The sequence below is a fragment of the Bos taurus genome, chromosome 7 (genome assembly GCF_002263795.3).
Source record: "Bos taurus isolate L1 Dominette 01449 registration number 42190680 breed Hereford chromosome 7, ARS-UCD2.0, whole genome shotgun sequence".
NCBI lineage: Eukaryota > Metazoa > Chordata > Mammalia > Artiodactyla > Bovidae > Bos > Bos taurus.
In genome coordinates, this window is record NC_037334.1 from 71868957 (window position 1) to 71888662 (window position 19706).

At 45.5% G+C, this 19706-nt stretch overlaps 1 protein-coding gene across 2 annotated transcripts in view; it reads right to left on the minus strand.

The window, feature by feature from the left end:
• Window positions 1-7311, minus strand: part of CCNJL (cyclin J like) — a 63716-nt gene extending 56405 nt beyond the window's left edge. The window contains exons 1-2 of one of the 2 annotated variants that reach the window (XM_005209688.5): window positions 7247-7311; window positions 6605-6719 (exon numbers count right to left, since the gene is read on the minus strand). In XM_005209688.5, the coding sequence (XP_005209745.1) occupies window positions 6605-6670 (66 nt within the window). In that variant the 5' untranslated portion in view covers window positions 6671-6719; window positions 7247-7311. Of the gene's footprint in view, window positions 1-6604; window positions 6720-7108 lie in introns of both variants that reach the window. The other variant, XM_002689349.7, reaches the window with a different exon arrangement.
• Between the last annotated feature and the right edge of the window lie 12395 nt (window positions 7312-19706).

Consider the following 19706-nt stretch of genomic DNA (forward strand, 5'->3'; position numbering starts at 1 on the left):
ATGCAAAGATCTAGTGTCAGCTGAGTGTTGAGGGCACACTGGGGCCTTCCACAGTCTAAGGCTGCTAGGACTTGAGAGAAAATGCCAAGTTCTGGTTCAGTTTTGTCCCCAGCTTCCTAGAGAATACAGGTAAGGCAGAGCAGTCAGTGAGTCTGCAAGCCAGATGCCACTTTGAAGGCCATCTCCTCCTGCCTCTGAACCCCATTTCTCAATCCACCTTCCATCCTCTGGCTGCACACACCTCCATAGCAGTCTGCAGCAGCTCTGGAGGATGCATGCCAGAGACTTCTGCTTCCGCTAAAAGCTTCACCCTTACCTCTGGCTGGCTGTCTTCCCACTTGAAGACCACCACCACAAGGTGCCCCTGTCAGTCCCCAAGGGCTTGTCCCAGCCAGCATTCGGGTTTGAAAGGCCTGGGAGACACATTCCTGGAACTAAGCTGGGCAGACACATCCCAGTACATGGTACATTTTCTCATGGGTGGACCTGGGTGTACCTCATGATTTAGGAAGAACTGCTCCCTGGGGGTGCAGAAACCCAAAAATGAGGGGGAAGGGAATAGAAAAACCAAGTAAGAGGTAACCTGGGTCAACACCTTCTATAAGGAGACAGATGTTCAGCTCTGCAGTGGGGACATTCAAGCAATGTAAGGGAAGGAGTGAGAAGAGGGACCACGGATGTTGGAAAAGAAAAATAAAAGAATGTGCGCGCTTTAGGAGTCACTAGGAGACAGCGGTTTTAATCCAGGTCAAGGACAGAGCTGGGATGAGACCCTACCACACGCAGCTGTCCGAGTTCCAGGAAGAGGAAGGTCCCAAGGCACCTCACCCTTTTCCAGCCGGGAGAAACAGGAGCAGCCCCCCAGGTGCACCCCAGGGGCAGGAAACAGCAGAGGTCAGATCACTTCAAGGTGAGAAGCGCCATGCACAAGTGGGGCAGGGGACCCACCAGGACCAGATAAGCGAGGCCCTGCCCTGGGAGTCAGCAATTCCCAATGCCCAGGTTTCTCAGGATGGTTTAGGGAGAACCCAGCCCTTGGAGAGCCATCGGACCACAAACTAAGATACAGAGCCTACAGCGTTACGGAGGGCAGAGCCTTGATTGTTCCTGGCGCTGTACTTCCATTCTTGGCTAAAATGGGTGGTTTTCTCCCAAACAAATTTATGTTCAGGCTCTGATAAAAGCAGGGATTTGATCTCACGAGAGTTACTGACACACTCTGTCTTACAGTTTCCATCTACAGGGTCAGTCCCAGAACTGGGGCAAATATGAAGTGTGAGATAATACACAGGGGCGTGCTTGGCACACTGTCTGAAACATATGAAGTGCTCAAGAAGCGGTAGCCACCAACATTATCATCACTAAACATCATTTCTGTTGGTGTTTCAGAATTTCTCTGGGTAAATTTAGTCACAGATCAGTACAAATGTCCTTTAACACTCCACTGGTTCAAAAAACACAGTCTCACACAGTTAAAGGCCTTTATGTGTACAAGAAACCCAGCTTCAGGAAAACTGGCTGGGAAGAGAAAACTGGCTGTTTTAGGGAATATACATTCCGTGGCTGTTTGCTCTGAAGATCTCAAATCTAGGGTGATGGAGAAGACCCCTATGGTACCACGTGACTCCGATCCTGGGAGAAGGTGAATGCCTGATGGAGGAAGAGGGGGCTGGAGGAGGAGGAGGCCTCTGGCACACAGGCTCCCAGAGTCCTGGAAGAGAAAGCTACCAGCGCTGTCCACGTGGCTTCGGGAGGGTGGGGGTACTTCTTCCCCAAGTACTCCTCTGAAATCTCCATATCCAGAAAGTCTTCCACATACCCAAGAAGCCTTAAATCACAGTGATGAGAGCTATTAAACATTCTGTTTTACTAACATAAGGACTTCCTCCTAACTGGAATGATGATTATGTATAAAATGGACATAAGTCAAAAGGAGACCAGAGTGAGTTCTATCTATTGTCCTGCTCGTCCAAAAACAAAATTCAGGGAGGAAAATGGAACCTTCCGGCAGAAGTGTGGGAGGAATGATCTAGGTTTCTATTATTCGGGCTAAACCTGTAGGTCTTTTCCTACAATCCCAAGGCAGGACTTTGGTCCAGGTCAGTAGATCTGTCTTTGTGGGGAATTCTTTTCCTAGTCCCTCCTCTATTCCTCTCCTCCCCACTCCCACTCCCACATTATCCCAGAAGAGAATGAGACTATCTACTGTCTAAGTCCATAGGAGGCCAGGAGGCGGCCTTCACCTGATCCTGTCCCTGGCACCACGGCCAGCACTGCAGCCACTCACATGCACAGCCCCCGCCAGGCCAGGGCGACCTCCTGGGGCATGCTCGAGACCCGACAGAGGGTTCCTGGGAAGCACTCCTGCACCACCATTCGAGTGCCCCAGGAAGTCCACCTGAGCCTGGTCCTTCGCCTCTGTGCTCCCCCAATGGCTGTGCCTGCAGCAGGTGAAGCAGTGGACACCCCTTGTCTTCCCTCCATACCACACGCTGGTCTGGTAAAGTTGAGATATCACACAACACACCGCACGCCTGTGAGAGGCTCACAGTCTGGTGAGTGGGACACAGGTAACAGGACCATGAGGGAAGCATGAGTTTGGGGCCAGGGCACTTGGGGGAGGGGAGAGAGGCTTGAAGGACCACGAAGTTGGGCCTCAAGCTGAGAGCCATCCCCAGCCCTAATTCCATCATGTGTATCCAGAACCTGCTCATTTTAAATGGCTGGATGCATCTTTTGGCAAAAAAAAAAAGAAAAAAAAAAAAAAAAAGTGGAAGTCAGTCTAATCCGAACACTCCTTGAGCCATATGCCTGAAAAACATCACCAACAGCCTCACTGTCACCACTAGCCTGGTAGGGATGATCTGCTCCTCTCTCATGTTCAGTGAAGAAGTTCAAGGGCACAGGTGTGATGGGGAAGAATCCTGACTCCCCTGTACTGGCTGGCACCGCCAGGCCCCAGCAGAAAAGTAGTTAAATGAGGAAGGGCTCTAAGGCTGCTTCAACAGAAGCAGCAGGGCCAGGTAGGATGCTCAAAGGAGTACTTTAATATTCACAAATGATGTGACCTACACGGCTCAATTTCCAAAATATACAAACAGCTCATACAACTCAATAACAAAAAAACAAACAACCCAATCAAAAATTGGGCAGAAGACCTAAACAGACATTTCTCCAAAGAAGACAGACAGATGACCATTAGTTACATGAAAAAATGCTCAACATCACTGATTTTTAGAGAACTGAAAGTCAAAACTACAATGAGGTATCACCTCATACTGCTCAGAATGGCCATCATTAAAATGTCTACAAACAATAAAAATAATGGAAAGAGTGTAGAGAAGAGGGAATCCTCCTTAACAGTTGGTGGAAATGTAAATTGGGGCAGCCACTATGGAAAACAGTATGGAAATTCCTCAAAAAACACAAAAATTGAGGTGCCATATGATCCAACAATCCCACTCCTGGGTTTATACCCAGAAAAAACACAAATTTGAAACACCATTCACAACCCAATGTTCATAGCAGCACTATTTACAATACCCAAGACATAGAAGCAACCTAAATGTCCATCAACAAATGAATGAAGATGTGATATACATACAATGGACTACTACTCAGCCATAAAAAGAATCAAATGATGCCATTTGCAGCAACATGGATGAACCTAGAGATTACCATACTAAGTGAAGTTAAGTCAGAAAGGAAAAGACAAATACCATATGATATCACTTACATGCGGAATCTAAAATATGATACAGATGAATTTACTTACAAAACAGAAACAGACTCACAAACTTTGAAAACAAAGTTATGGTTACTGAAGGGGGAAGATGGGAGGGGAGAAATAAACTAAGAGTTTGGAATTAGCAGATGCAAACTTATATAGAGAACAGATAAACAGTAAGGTCCCACTGTATAGCACTGCTAAGCTGCCAACACTTCAGTCATGTCCAGCTCTGCTCGACCCCATAGATGGCAGCCCACCAGGCTCCCCCATCCCTGGGATTCTCAAGGCAAGAACACTGGAGTGGGCTGACATTTCCTTCTCCAATGCATGAAAGTGAAGAGTGAAAGTGAAGTCGCGTAGTCGTGTCCGACTGTTCGCAACCCCATGGACTGCAGGGCACCAGGCTCCTGCGTCCATGGGCTTTTCAAGGCAAGAGTACTGGAGTGGGGTGCCATTGCCTTCTCCGATCTTATAATGGAAAAGAATATGAAACAATATGTATATATATATGCATAGCTGAATCAGTTTGCTGTACACTAGAAACTGACACAACATTGTAAATCACCTGTACTTCAATTAAAAAGAAAAAGGAACTAATAAGACCAGTTTCAAGTCACAGGTGACTCTGAGCACTAACTCAAGTGAGTTTTCAACCTCTAACATGTAAGACCTGGACAAACCCATCCTCCCTCAAGGTAGGCAGCCCAACAGTGAACTAATACGACATGGGTGAGGCACAATTAATGGGGAACTGCCTGCCCTGCTCCTTTGAGTGGCTGAAGGAGAGATTAGAACATTCTTATTTATATACAAAAGGTCTAGGATTCTCAGGTAACTGAGCTGGTTGAGTTTATACTGCTCTCAGAAATCCTTCGGAGAAGGCAATGGCACCCCACTCCAGTACTTTTGCCTAGAAAATCCCATGGACAGAGGAGCCTGGTAGGCTGCAGTCCATGGGGTCGCTAGAGTTGGACACGACTGAGCGACTTCACTTTCACTTTTCACTTTCATACATTGGAGAAGGAAATGGCAACCCACTCCAGTGTTCTTGCCTGGAGAATCCCAGGGACAGGGAAGCCTGGTGGGCTGCTGTCTATGGCGTCGCACAGAGTCGGACAGGACTGAAGTGACTTAGCAGTAGCAGCAGAAATCCTTCCTGCCAGAAAGGAACCAATGAGGTCAAAGCCATTCCCCTAAGCCACAAGCAGAACTGACAACCACTGGCACCTGCAAAGAACAAGGAAACGCATTTTTTACAGCAGGCCTCACTAATTCATCTAGCCACCACCTCCAGAAAAGGACCAATCCTTATTACCTGGTCTACCACTCCCACTCCCTGCATGTTAACTGAACCATCAAGATCTGGATTTCTTTTCCATATGCCTTGATATGCTTGCACCTTGGGCCATACTGTTCTGGGGAGAAAAACCAAGGGAAGCAGAGGAAAGCCACAGCCCTGACAAGCAATGCAAAACAGAGATTGCCTAGTAGGTACAGGAACAAAGATAAGATAATTGGACTGGAATACAGCTACCCCCTCATGAGGAAAAAACTCTGAATAGCTAATGACTTTTTAAGCAGAACTCCACAGACATTGGGTGCAAATGCACTGGATGTGGGACCTGTCTATGCAGGGACCCAGGAACTCCACTAAGGAGACCTCCCCCTCCCCATACTAGGTTGGACAGTGTCCCCCCAAAATTCATGTCCACCCAGAACCTCAGAATGGCTTTATTTGGAAATAGGGTCTTTTCTGATGTAATTAGTTAAATTAAGATGAGGTCAAGCAGCCCTCATTCCAACGAATGGTGTCCTTATAAAGCGAGAAAACAGAGGCACAGACAGACATACCGACAGAACACCGTGTGACAAGAGGCAGAGACAGAGTGATGCATCTACCAGCCAAGGAAAGCCAAGGAGTAACATGGCCCTGCTAACACCTTAATTTCGGACTTCCAGCTTCCAGAATTGTGAGAGAGCACATTTTTATTAAGTCTCCAGGTTTGTGGTAGCTTGTCCAGCAGCCCTAGGAAACCAATATACACCTTTTACTACACACCTGTTCCCCAAACCACCCTTCCCAGTCTCAGCTCAGGGACAGGAGACAAGATACACAGGCCATACCTCTAACCCACCTGGACTCCGCCACCTTCCCAGAGCCCATCAGCACCTCTCCCTTTAAGGGGTTGGGGAGAGCAGAGATCTCTCTCAGCTGTCCCCATCTTCTGCCAGTGGAGGCACACTGGCAGGGGAGTGCTGGTTTTCTCCCCACATTCTCCTAGTTTTGTAGCCTCTCCTTTAGACTAGTGTTTCTAAAATCTTAGAAACACTAAAATCTCAGTCCCATCCTAGATATATTTGGGGTGGGCCATAACTACATACGCCTTAGTCTAGCATTAACCTAACTGTTCTTTATACCATGTTACTACTCTTACTTAAAAAAACTTATATTTAAAGGAACTGCTATATCGTTACAATAAATGGAAAATCAGCATCATTTATTCTACGCAGAGCTTGCTAGATACATGTTTTTAAACTGTACATTAAATACACGGTAACTTTTTTAAGTCCGTTCATGTATCCTTTAAAATAATCTCGGGTGACAATACTATGGGAAATACCACCTTAAGGAGTACAGTTTAGTTGTCTAACAACTCTGGGCTCCTATGCAGAAAAATCAATTTAAGCTCTCCAGTCCCGTTTCTCATTCCCCTTCTTCCCGCGAATGTCCCAGAAGGAGGCTAAGAGCAGAAGGAAAGAAAGGCACCAGGAGTTCCTAGCTCCGACGCAGGGCGACCCGAGGATATGGAGTCAAGAGCGAAAGGGACTTTAAATGCCCAGTCCTGCGAGTGACAAGGACGAGGAGGGACTGACCTTCTCGCGCAGGGTGCAGTGGACGTCCGAGGCGACGCGCCCTTCCCACCACGGCTCATCCATCATCGCGTCTGCAGCGCCGCTCTCCGAGGCTACCGGGCTCTGAGGGCACACCCTGAGTGGACACAGGCAACTTCAGAGCCCGCAGCGCGCCCCCCAGCTCCTACCCCGGCATCCCCATCCTCTCTTGTCCTCGGCCCGGGCCTCCGCCGGGCGCCCCCTTCTGCCCCACTCAGCGGAGGACGGTCGCCTCCCATCCCAAGAAGGCTGCAGCGTCCCCTCCCCTTTACTCACGGGACCTGAGGCGACCTGGAGCTCTGCAACAACTTGCAGAATTTTTATCTTCCTTTTTGCAAAAGTTGCACAGAAAGTTGCAGACTCCGCTAGCTCTCCAGAGGCCGGGGCTCCGGCAGCGGCCACCGGCTCGCCATCCCCAACTCCTCCCCCGCCGCCCAGCCTTTGTCCTGCTCCCACATCCTGCCCTCCAGCCGGGGCGAAACTCACGCATCCCTCTCCGGAGGTGGGGGGCTGCGGGCGCCGGGCCCTTCCCAGGGCCGAGCCGGCTGTGCCCTCGGGTGCCTGCAAGCGAAGGGGCCCCTGGCGCGGGGCGCTCCAAGCTCTCGACCGCCGCCGCCTGCTCACCCCTGCCGCCGCCGCGCCCCTGCGTGCGCTCGGGTCCCGCCGCGGCTCGCAGCCTCTGGGCCGCCGGGGGCCTCCCTCCTTCTCTGGGGGAATTGGGGGCCGGGCCTCGCGCATGCGCCGCCGGCCCCCGCACCCCGCGGGGCTGGGGGCTGGGAATTGGAGTCTTTCTTTCGCCCGAGCTGGCTGTTTTTCCTGTCCGCACTCCACCCCCGCCTGGGTGGAAAGCTTCCTCTCACCTTCGCGGGGACTCCCGGTGGTCTCCTGGACACCACCGTGTGCTCACGCGGGCAGCGCTGGGACCGCGGCGCCACCTGCGCGCGCCACTCGTGAAAGGCGCGGGCAGGATGCCCCCAGAAAGTTCTATCTCTCGCGTGCGCTGTTCTACCTTTAGTCGGTTCCACCTGCTTTTTCTTTTTAACTAGCCCTGCAATGCGGAGGTGAATGTCTAAATGTAAAATTCCCACGGAAGCCCCTAAAACCCGCTCTTGATTATCCACGAGTCCCTGTTTCTAAAGGAGGCTCAGTGAATCAACGGGTTTTGTTTTGTGCTCCTGCAAAGTATAGATCTACTCATTACATTGAGAGAAAACCAGTGTTTCTGGATGGTCAGGTGGATGGAAAGCATTGTCTTTTTAATTTAGTTTTAATTTGTTTTCGGAAAGACACTCCCTTGAATCAGCCCCTCTGATGGAGCAACAGATTGGTTGCTTTTTGTGATGCTTTTGGAGATTCACAGACTCGTTTCAAATCCAGCTACCGACTGGATAACTTTTGCCATGTTCCTCAGACTCTCTGGGAACCCTCACGTGGAAACGGGGAATAAAAACCACACCAATCTGCTGGAGATACTGCATCATTAAATAAGGTAATTCGTATAAAGGGATAATCCCCATGGCAAATATAAAACACTCAATAACTAACTGCTACTAAGGAGGCTTTGGTTTCTGACTAGTTTCCTACAGGCAGGTACCCACCTGGAAAGAAATTTTTAAATCAGCTTTGATAAGCTTCAATAGGTGCTTAAAGAGAAGTTTTAATGTTAAAAAGAAAAAAAAAAAACCTTGTAAAAATGAAAAATATTAATGAATAAGCATTAATAAGTATAGGCTTTTAATAAAGACATTATAAAGGTTGAGCAGAATAAGAAAAGTTTGAGGAAATAGAAAAAGGTGAGAATACCAACTTTACACAAATTAACTTTTTTAATAAAATTCTAACGATTGTGGGTAGATGGGCAGTGGGGGAGGGATGACAACACTTCTAACACTTAAATGGAAGAATATCAGTGAGTAAAGCTAAGATTTTTATCTTTTAAAAATGAGGGATAAAGCTATATGTTGCCAAATCTTAAAACATATTGCAGATCTATGATTCAAACAGTGTGGTATTGACACAAGAATGGGTGGATAAGTATCAGTGGAATAATCTAAAGTTTAGAAATATATCCCACATACTTAGAAACTATGATAAATGTGGCATTTCACTTTTAAGGGGAAAAGGATAAATTCTTCAATAAACTGGCCAGGGGAAATTAGTTAATTTGAGGAAAAAAAGTAAAATTAGGGATTTATTTAAACCATCATCAAATTAAAAATAAGAACCTGTTAAATGACAAAACTAAAACAATTTAGTGATGGTTTGATGTTATTTATTTAAGGGAAAATAATTCATGGATTGGGAGAGTACAGTGCCTTACAAACAGTGGAAGATTCTTCCCAAGGAATTTTGGGCAAAAGTGAATTTTATATGCATAATAATGGAATCTAGAAAGTTAGTACTGATGATCCTACTTGCAGGGCAGCAAAGGAGACACAGACATAAAGAACAGACACAGTTGGGGAAGGAGAGGACCAGATGGGATAATTTGAGAGAATAGCATTGAAACACATATATTACCATACGTAAAGTAGATAGCCGGTGGGATTTTGGTGTCTGACTCAAACACCTTGAGGTGATTGGCAGGGAACTCAAAGCTGGTGCTCTGTGATAACCTAGAGGGGAGGGATGGGGAAGGAGGTGGGAGGGGAGTTCAAGAGGGAGGGGACATATGCATACCCATGGCCGATTCATGTTGATGTATACCAAAAACCATCACAATATTGTAAAGTAATTATCCTCTAATTAGAAATTTTAAAAGGGAGATAGTTTATTTATAAAGTGTTAGAAGGAGCAGGAAACAGGGCATGATTGATGAGGAGGTCCTATTTTTTTAGGGTAGGGTGAGCCAGCTTTAGCTCACTTGGAGGACTCTGATTGCTGTACTTAGGTTCCCTATATAGTGATATGTTTCCAGTCAGTGTGGGCTGGCTGACTTAGGTTTAAATGTGTGATGTAGGCCAGACCACTGGGGTGGCCTCCACATAACAAATTAACTTTATCAAACCCAAAGAACTACAAACAAATGACAACCTACCCCATAAAAAAAAAAACAAAAACAAAAAACACAAGATAATTAAGAAAGAAAACATAGGTGAATTATTTCAGAAGAGAAGGTCTAGAGGTTAAGGCACAGGAAGAAACAAAAGGCCAGGATGAGTATATATAGATTTGAATAAATAAACCCAGAGAATCACATGGACAGAGGAGCCTGCGTCCATGGGGTCACACAGCCGGACACGAATGAAGTGACTTAGCACTCAGCACTCAGCCATCAAATATCGCCAAAAAGGCAAATGATAAACCAGAGAGAATGTTGTTAACAAATGTGACAATGGTTGATCTTACCATATAGACCTCTTGTAAATCCCTATGTAAGACACTAACACCTGAGATGCAGGAATGGATGAACATGCATGCATGAAAGAGGAAATTCAGATGGACAGTTATCACTTTTAAATAAGCTTTTTTTAAATGCTCATACTCACTAGCCAAGACATTAAACATGTTTTAGAAACGGGGTGTATCTCTGACAAGAGTTTTTTAAAGCACAATATACAGGATTGACAAATACAACGTTGGTGGGAATGAAAAGTAACACGTCTTCTAAGAGACAATATAATTGTATTCAGACGCAGTTCTAAGCTGACTGGGAAGCAGACGACACAGCCCAAGGGCCTGGGCCCTGCATGGCCCACAAAACTGACCCACATTCTCCCCTGCAGCAGGGCTTCCTCCACTTCGTGGTGAGCTGAGCGGGCATCTTATTCCTGGAAGGTGCCTGGCCCTCAAGTCTTCATCAGAGACAAAGATCGCTATTTGCAAGCCTCAGCTAAAACCATTTACAGCCTTTCTACACATATCTTATAGTCACTTTTCTCTCCAAAACCTTAGACTTTTGCGTTTTTTTTTTTTTTACTTTCACTGATACACTCGATTATTGTCTTTTATATTGAGATGCTGGAAAAGCAGGAGATAATTGTGTCTCATCTATTATTGTAAAAATATAACAATAAACTTACTCAAACTAAAAAACAAAACAAAAACAAAAAACACCTTAAAAAAGTATCACTGGATCCAACTATTCCACTTCTGGAAATTCACTCTAAAAAAATAAGCATATGAGTACAAAGATTTCTTTACAGGGGGTTTCATCACAAAGCTTTTCCATTATAGTGAACAGGGACTGGTTAAATATTAATTTAGCTCAACATTTTTAAAGAGAATAAATAATTATCTGAGAAAATGTTCACAAGATATTAAGTGAAAAAGCAGATTAGATTATGATCCCAATTATACATTATGCTCACATACACACACTCAAAAAAAAATGTCCATAAAAACATTCAGTCGGTTCAGTTCAGTCGCTCAGTCATGTCAGACTCTTTGTGACCCCAAGGACTGTAGCACTCCAGGCTTCCCTGTCCACCACCAACTGCCGGAGCTTACACAAACTCATGTCCATCAAATCGGTGATGCCATCCAACCATCTCATCGTCTGTTGTCCCCTTCTCCTCCTGCCTTCAATCTTTCCCAGCATCAGAGTCTTTTCCAATGAGTCAGTTCTTTACATCAGATGGCCAAAGTATTGGAGTTTCAGCTTCAGCATCAGTCCTTCCAATGAATGTTCAGGGTTGATTTCCTTTAGGATGGACTGGTTGCATCTCCTTGCTGTCCAAGGGACTCTCAAGAGACTTCTCTAAAACCACAGTTCAAAAGCATCAATTCTTTGGCGTTCAGCTTTCTTTATAGTCCAACTCTCACATCCATAACATGACTACTGGAAAAACCATAGCCTTTACTAGACGGACCTTTATCGGCAGAGTAATGTCTCTGCTTTTTAATATTGCTGCCTAGGTTGGTCATAGCTTTTCTTCCAAAGAGCAAGCATCTTTTAAAACATTACCCTGTGTAATCAGAGTGGTAATATTATGGGAAATTTTAATTTAGTTTTTATTCTAGTATATCTGAGTTTTCTAAATTTTCTTTAAGAAACATGCATTACTTTCACAATCAGAAAAAAAGAATGAATGCTATTTAAAAAAAAATCACTTGATATATTTACAGAGTGGCCTTCCATTGAATAACAATTCACAGGGTTGTTTTGTTTCTGATTTGGTTTTATCTTTTTTATAGCAGTATTATTTCTTTCTCAGGGTACACGAAAGGAGGTCAGGTCTTTATTGTTCTTTGATTTGGAGTTCTCTCTTCCTAACTTCAGGTTCTCAGTTATCCAGAGTCCCAATAGCTGAGCAAGATGCAGAGACTTTGATCTCTTCTCCCAGGGCTATTTTAAGAGGATACTAAACATCATTCATATTATTCAGTCTTTTGTATATCATTCTCAGGAGTCTCTCATTTTCCCTGTGTCTCTGAAAGATGAAGACATGTTGCACTGATGGTTTTGGTAGTGAGTCCTGTCCACAGGTAGAAATGATGTCGGTGCCCTTAGCAGAAGAGGCTTCCTATGGTAGATGACAGAGGACAAATGCAACTGGAGTTACTTCTCCCACTCACTGCATTATGAGAAGTAAATAAACCAAGAAGTATTCATTCATTCATTCAAAACCTACAATTTTATCAAATATGAACTATGAACCAATTACTGCCTTTCCACTTCCAATCTCTGAAACTCACAGGATGGGAACCAAAGATTTAGAGCAAGACCATCCTACCTATCTAAAACTTTCCCAGGTATAAAATGAGAAAATAATTTTTTTTTTCTCTGATCTTTCCAATCTTCCTCAGAGGACAAATCAATCTAATATTATCAACTGCTCACTTTTTTTTTTTTTTTCAACTGGTCACTTTAACTTTCCTTTGTCTTTTTCCCCCTCATAGAATACAAGCCCTCACATTATAAATGTATATTTATGGTGAAAAGGATGTGTTCTCATCCTGTTCCCAGGCTTTGATCTCCTCAGCGCCTGATGTTTCCTTCCAGAAGTGATCCATGCACTTACCAACATGAATACCCATGCCTTTCCCCCTTTACATGAATGGCAGCGTATGGAACACATCCTTCTGCATCTTGTTTTTCCCTCTCCGTGTCCCATGGCAGTGCCCATGGAGCTGCACAGCTACCCCGTGTGCTCAGTAGATCAGTCAGGCTCTTTGTGACCCTTTGTACTGTACAAGGCTCCTCTGTCCATGGAATTCTTCAGGCAAGAATACTGGAGGAGGTTGTCATTTCCTTCTCCAAGGGATCTTTCCAACCCAGGGATCGAACCCCCATCTCCTGCATTGCAGGAGAATTCTTTACCACTGAGCCATCAGGGAAGCTCCACAGTCACTCCATAGTTGCATAGTATAGATCCATCCATCATGATATATGGACCCAATCTTCTTCCGCTGGACATTTACATTGTCTCCAGCCTTTTGCTGCCATAACCACACCACAGTAAATATCCTGGGTGGCAGGGGGGTCCATGATACAAATTCTTCAGGCACTCAGCTTTGCAGGTCCTAAGCTGAGGCTAGACTTTGAGTAGTATTTCCTTGGAGTCTTTGTCTCTTTTAAAATTTTTATTGGTGTAGAGTTGATTTACAATGTTGTGTTAGTTTCAGGCATATACCAAAGTGAATTAGTTATACATACACATTCTTGTTTTAGATTCTTTTCCCATATAGGCCATTATAGAGCAGTGAGTAGAGTTTCCTGTGCTTTACAGTAAGTTCTTATTAGTTATCTATTTTATATATGGTAATGTGTATATGTCGGAGAAGGCAATGGCACCCCACTCCAGTACTCTTGCCTGGAAAATCCATGGACAGAGGAGCCTGGAGGGCTGCAGTCCATGGGGTCGCTAAGAGTTGGAAACGACTGAGCGACTTCACTTTCACTTTTCTCTTTCATGCATTGGAGAAGGAAATGGCAACCCACTCCAGTATTCTTGCCTGGAGAATCCCAGGGACGGAGGAGCCTGGTGGGCTGCCGTCTATGGGCTCACACAGAGTCGGACATGACTGAAGTGACTTAGCATTAGCATAGCACTAGCAATGTGTAGGAGAAGGCAATGGCAACCCACTCCGGTACTCTTGCCTGGAAAATTCCATGGATGGAGGAGCCTAGTAGGCTGCAGTCCATGGGGTCGCTAAGAGTCAGACACGACTGAGCGACTTCACTTTCACTTTTCACTTTCATGCATTGGAGAAGGAAATGGCAACCTACTCCAGTGTTCTTGCCTGGAGAATCCCAGGGACGGGGGAGCCTGGTGGGCTGCTGTCTATGGGGTCGCACAGAGTCGGACATGACTGAAGTGACTTAGCAGCAGCAGCAATGTGTATATGTAAATCCCAATCTCCAAATTTATCCCCTCCCCCCCCACTCCCCATTATTTCCTTAGTGTCTTAATGGTTTGCATTGCTCCATTTAGGACCAAAAGCATGAAGCCTGGCTCAGTTTATAGGGACAGAAGGAAGACATCTGAGCTATAAACCTTGAGACATAAGCCTTGTTTACCACTTTGGTCTTTAACCAAAAACCAATTCAATCCCTTTAAACTCTTTCTAGCTCTGTGCTCTACAGAGTCAAAAGAACATTGACCAAATCCTTTATGATCCTTCATTAGAAATTCTTGACTTATAACTCTACAGATTAGGTCTGAGACCCCAGCAGGATGAATTTTTTTAAAAGCACCATTTTGCAAACAAAACTTGAAACCTAGGATATTTATAAAGCAGGCCCATACTACTTTTTTCAATTAAAAGGTAGTGTGTGTGGCATCTAGAAGCCACAAAAGAAATAAGAAAAAATAAATTTCCCTCTCACTGGGTCAATTCCTGGGTGTGCGACTTACGCAGCTGTACGGGCTAAAGCTCAGAAGGGCCTTGTGCTTTTTATGTTCTACTGTCACACCTTGAAATTCTTAGAGTTTTATCTTTGAATCTGTGTTTTGTAAACGAAGTCCAGGACAGAGGAGCATGTATGTGAACAAAGGAACTTTGTGCCATAGGTATCTGCTATTCCTTGCTGCCTTGGGAATATGGAATTCCAGTGGACCGACAAGGCACAGGAGTTCAGTGAAATCCAAAGAAGTAGAAGGTAAGTGTGTTACATCTATAGCTGCAGGTCACAGGGCGGGAAGAACTGACAACCCTGAGACGCTTTACTTTGCACCTGAACTAGACTTGCTTTGAACGCAAAAAGAAGGTGTGACAGTTTCCCAAAGGCTGCTATTAACAAAATACCACAAACGGTGTGGCTTAAAACAACAGATCTGTACTCGCTCACAATTCTGGAGCCTAGAAGTCAATGGGGCTATGCTCCGTTGGAGGCTCTGGGTAGAATACTTCCTTGCCTCTTCCAGTTTCTGGCAGTGGCTGTCAGCCCATGGTGACTTGGCTTCCATCTGCATTTTCTTCATCTGCCTTCATCTTCATAGTGTTCTTATAGGACACTAGTCAGTCAACTAGATTAAGGGCTCACCCCACTACTGTGATCTCATCTTAACTAACTATAACTAGAACAACCCTATGTCCAAATAAAAATTAAAATACTTTGGTGGGGGCACAGTTCAGCCCATAACAGAAGGCAGTAGCATTCTGAGAAATATGAACAACCACAGAAGCTTATCACAGTCTTTCTTACTGGTGTTGCTTACTTGTATTAAGCAACCACATATTATGACAAAGAAGGAAAGGAAAAGATGGGGCAACCGTCGTTCCTTTTCCTTTCCTTTCTTCCCTACCTTGGAGAAGGCAATGGCACCCCACTCCAGTACTCTTGCCTGGAAAACCCCATGGATGGAGGAGCCTGGTAGGCTGCAGTCCATGGTCACTAAGAGTCGGACACGACCGAGCGACTTCACTTTCACGTTTCACTTTCATGCATTGGAGAAGGAAATGGCAACCCACTCAAGTGTTCTTGCCTGGAGAATCCCAGGGACGGGAGAGCCTGATGGACTGCCGTCTATGGGGTCGCACAGAGTCGGACACGACTAAAGAGACTTAGCAGCAGCAGCAGCTTCCCTACTCATGAGTGAGCCAGAGGTAGAGAGTATTGATAAGATGTGCACATCTCAAGAAGTTCACTGCAGCAGTATTCACAACAGCCAAGACATGAAAACAAACTAAGTGCCCATTGATGGATGAATGGATAAAGAAATTATAGTATATTTACACAATGGCATATTATTAAACCATAAAAATGAAGGGAATCTTGTTATGGTTAACAATATGGATGAACCTGGAAGGCATTATGCTAAGTGAAATAAGCCAAACACAGAAAGACAAGTACTGTATCACTTACACGTGGAAACTAAAATTGAATCCATAGAAGCAACAGAACAGTGGTTACCAGGAGTGGGAGCTAAGGAAAATGGGAAGCTATTATTCAAAGGGTACAAAGTTACAGTTGTGTAAGATGGATAAGTTATGAGGATCTAATGTACAGCACAGTGGCTATAGTTGATAAAATTGCATTGTAGGAATTTCCCAGGTGGTCCAGTAGACCAGGATCCATCCCTCCAAGGCAGGGGGTATCGGTTCCATCCCTCATCAGGGAACTAGTATCCCACATAAGGCATGTCCAAAAACAAACAAACAAACAAAAACCGCATTGTATACTGGAAATTTGCTAAGAGAGGGGATCTCAGGTGCTCTCACCACCAAAACAAACAAAAACAAAACCTTAGGTAACTATATATTCTGATGGGAGTGATGGATACGTTAATTAGCTCAGCTGTAGTAATCATTTCACTGTGTATAGGTAAGGCTTCCCTGGTAGCTCAGAGGGTAAGGAATCTGCCTGCAATGCATGAGACCTAGGTTCGATGTATGTGTATATCAAAACACATGTTGTAGACTTTATATGGTTTTTATTAAAAAACATAAGTCTCTCAGTCACCGGTTCCTCACCTCCAGGCAGCTTTGTGTGGGGGTCAGGGTGGTAGGGAACAAAGGGGCCGAGCAGAGGTGCAGCAGAGGGTGGGCGACCAGGATGGGGCAGAAAGAGAACAAGCCTTGACCTCCTGAGATGGTACTAGATAGAGCTCCTTGGTGTCTACTGGCCCCCGGCCCAGGAGCGGACGAGGCTCTGCCTCCACGAGGGCTTGCCTGCCCTCAGCTGGGGATTCGACGTGTGGCCAGCAGTCTCAGTCTTGGCCACACAGGTGCCCTAGGGCCCAAGACTCTCCTGGGCCTCCGTTCCTACTGGCAGCAACTCTGGAAGCATCTGGAGTGGCTCTAGACCTCTTTGCCTTGAGGGTCTGAGCTGGGTCTGGCTGTCTGGAGGGGGCTGCTCAATGAGTTTGAGCTCCCCCAACCCCTGCCCTGCACAGATGGCCAACGGCTGATAAGCTGGAACTAATATTTATTTTAGGGAAACCTCGTGCCCACTGTTGAAGGCTTGGGTCAGCCCACTACACTCTTGTTGGCCAGCTGGTGGTTCTCTTTGTAGGGGAAGGGCCTGGTGCTGGGCATTGCTTGTGGCCCGCCCGACTTCTGGGGCAGTGGTTGGTAACCCTACTCTGCCGCACGCCTGACCTCGCCCCGGCCCTGGCACGAGAGTGAGCGCCCTCAGCTGGCCCCTGCGGGCCCAGTGCTTCACCTGCCCTCAGAGGCAGGATGTGGAGCCCTGAGCTCACCTGCTCACTTCCTTCCTCCTCTGACTCTGGGTGGCCTGAGGCCCCACCTCCATACACTCCCCTAGAGCTGTCTCCTCTCTCTGTCCTTCCGCATTGCCCGGGTGCAGACCTGCACGGCTGGAGAGCTGGGTCCTTAAAGGCCAGAAAGTGAATCCGAGAACAACTGTCCTAAACTGAGAACTACAGGCAGAGGGTTGGGCTCCAAGATGAAGATTAGCCTTCCTCATGTAAAGAACCTGGGTTGACGTCCATTTTGCAGCAGATATTTTAATCTCACTGGTGGCCTTCTCAGGCAGAACACAAAAGCAATTTCTACTCTGTGAAAACGCTGACTAGAGCTGCAGATGGGGGCCACAAGCTTTTCCCGTACACAGGCGGCTCCTGCCCTGTTTTGACAGAGCCACGTAGCTGGTAGCTGGGGCCCCGGGGAGAAACAGGCAGTCACATCCATGGAGAAGACAACTTGCCATCCAGAAAATGGGGACATTTAAGTGACAGACAAAAATACCTTTTAATATGCATCAGTATTTTTTGTTCATAAAAACTGGTAGATTATTGAAACAAGAAACAAAAACAAACAAAATAGAAGTGAAATAAAAAGATGGTGTTATGGAGTAGGAAATGGCAACCTATCCAGTATTGTTGCCTGGAAAAGTCTATGGAAGAGGAGTGTGGCAGGCTACAGGCCATGGGGTCGCAAAGAACCAGACACACCTGAGCACAACCAAACAAGGGGTCACCTTAATCCAGGTTGATCTCATCTCAAAATCCACAATTACATGTACAAAGATTGTTTTTCAAAAGGAGGTCATCTTTGCAGGTTCTAGGGGTTACAACTTTGGCATACCTTTGGGGGCCACTATCAGGAAGCAACAGTTAGAACTGGACATGAAACAACAGACTGGTTCCAAATAGGAAAAGGAGTATGTCAAGGCTGTATATTGTCACCCTGTTTATTTAACTTATATGCAGAGTACATCATGAGAAACACTGGACTGGAAGAAACACAAGCTGGAATCAAGATTGTCAGGAGAAATATCAATAACCTCAGATATGCAGATGACACCACCCTTATGGCAGAAAGTGAAGAGGAACTAAAAAGCCTCTTGATGAAGGTGAAAGAGGAGAGTGAAAAAGTTGGCTTAAAGCTCAACATTCAGAAAACGAAGATCATGGCATCCGGTCCCATCACTTCATGGAAAATAGATGGGGAAACAGTGGAAACAGTGTCAGACTTTGTTTTTCTGGGCTCCAAAATCACTGCAGATGGTGACTGCAGCCATGAAATTAAAAGACGCTTACTCCTTGGAAGGAAAGTTAATGACCAACCTAGATAGCATATTGAAAAGCAGAGACACTACTTTGCCAACAAAGGTTCGTCTAGTCAAGGCTATGGTTTTTCCTGTGGTCATGTATGGATGTGAGAGTTGGACTGTGAAGAAGGCTGAGCGCCGAAGAATTGATGCTTTTGAACTGTGGTGTTGGAGAAGACTCTTGAGAGTCCCTTGGACTGCAAGGAGATCCAACCAGTCCATTCTAAAGGAGATCAGTCCTGGGATTTCTTTGGAAGGAATGATGCTAAAGCTGAAACTCCAGTACTTTGGCCACTTCATGCGAAGAGTTGACTCATTGGAAAAGACTCTGCTGCTGGGAGGGACTGGGGGCAGGAGGAGAAGGGGACGCCAGAGGATGAGATGGCTGGATGGCATCACTGACTCGATGGACGTGAGTCTGGGTGAACTCTGGGAGTTGGTGATGGACAGGGAGGCCTGGCATGCTGTGATTCATGGGGTTGCAAAGGGTTGGACACGACTGAGGGACTGATCTGATCTGATCTGATCTGATTAAACCTGCTGCCATCTGAAAAAAAAAAGTTGGTGTTAGTCGTGTGCAGCATTTCCACTGCTATTATGTAAACTAAATATATATGTACATACAAACTGTGAAATATGAATTTTGTAATTTCAGGAATCCTGATTATTAGTTAAATTCTCATTTTTGAGGTGAAAAGTGACAATGCACAATATAAAGATGAATGATAAAAATCACAGTAATATTTAAATTAATTTCTTTTTCTTTTTAAAATTTTTGATCTGCCAGGTAGCGTTTGGATATCTTAGTTCCCCAACCTGGGAATGAACCTGAGACTGTGGCTTTGGCGGTCAGAGTGTTGCAGGGATAAGCCAATTCTGACTCCATATTGGAACTGTTTCTTTGACGTGCCTTTCACTGCTTTTGTTCTTATAATCAAACATAATGCCTGCCTCAGAGAATACTGCCCCTCTGCCTCACTGTTAAACTGAAGTGCCTTTGTTCAGAATCCTGTCCACCTGTAGATGGCAGGAAGGAAGAATCAACACGTAGCCTGCCTGAGGCTTGCCATTCTAGGATATATTTGCAGGATTAACGGCCTTTTTACTTTCTTTCCTCACCTCTCCCCATCTCTGATCTATAGATGAACCTGGCATTTGGCCCTCACCTCATAAGCTAGTTATTTT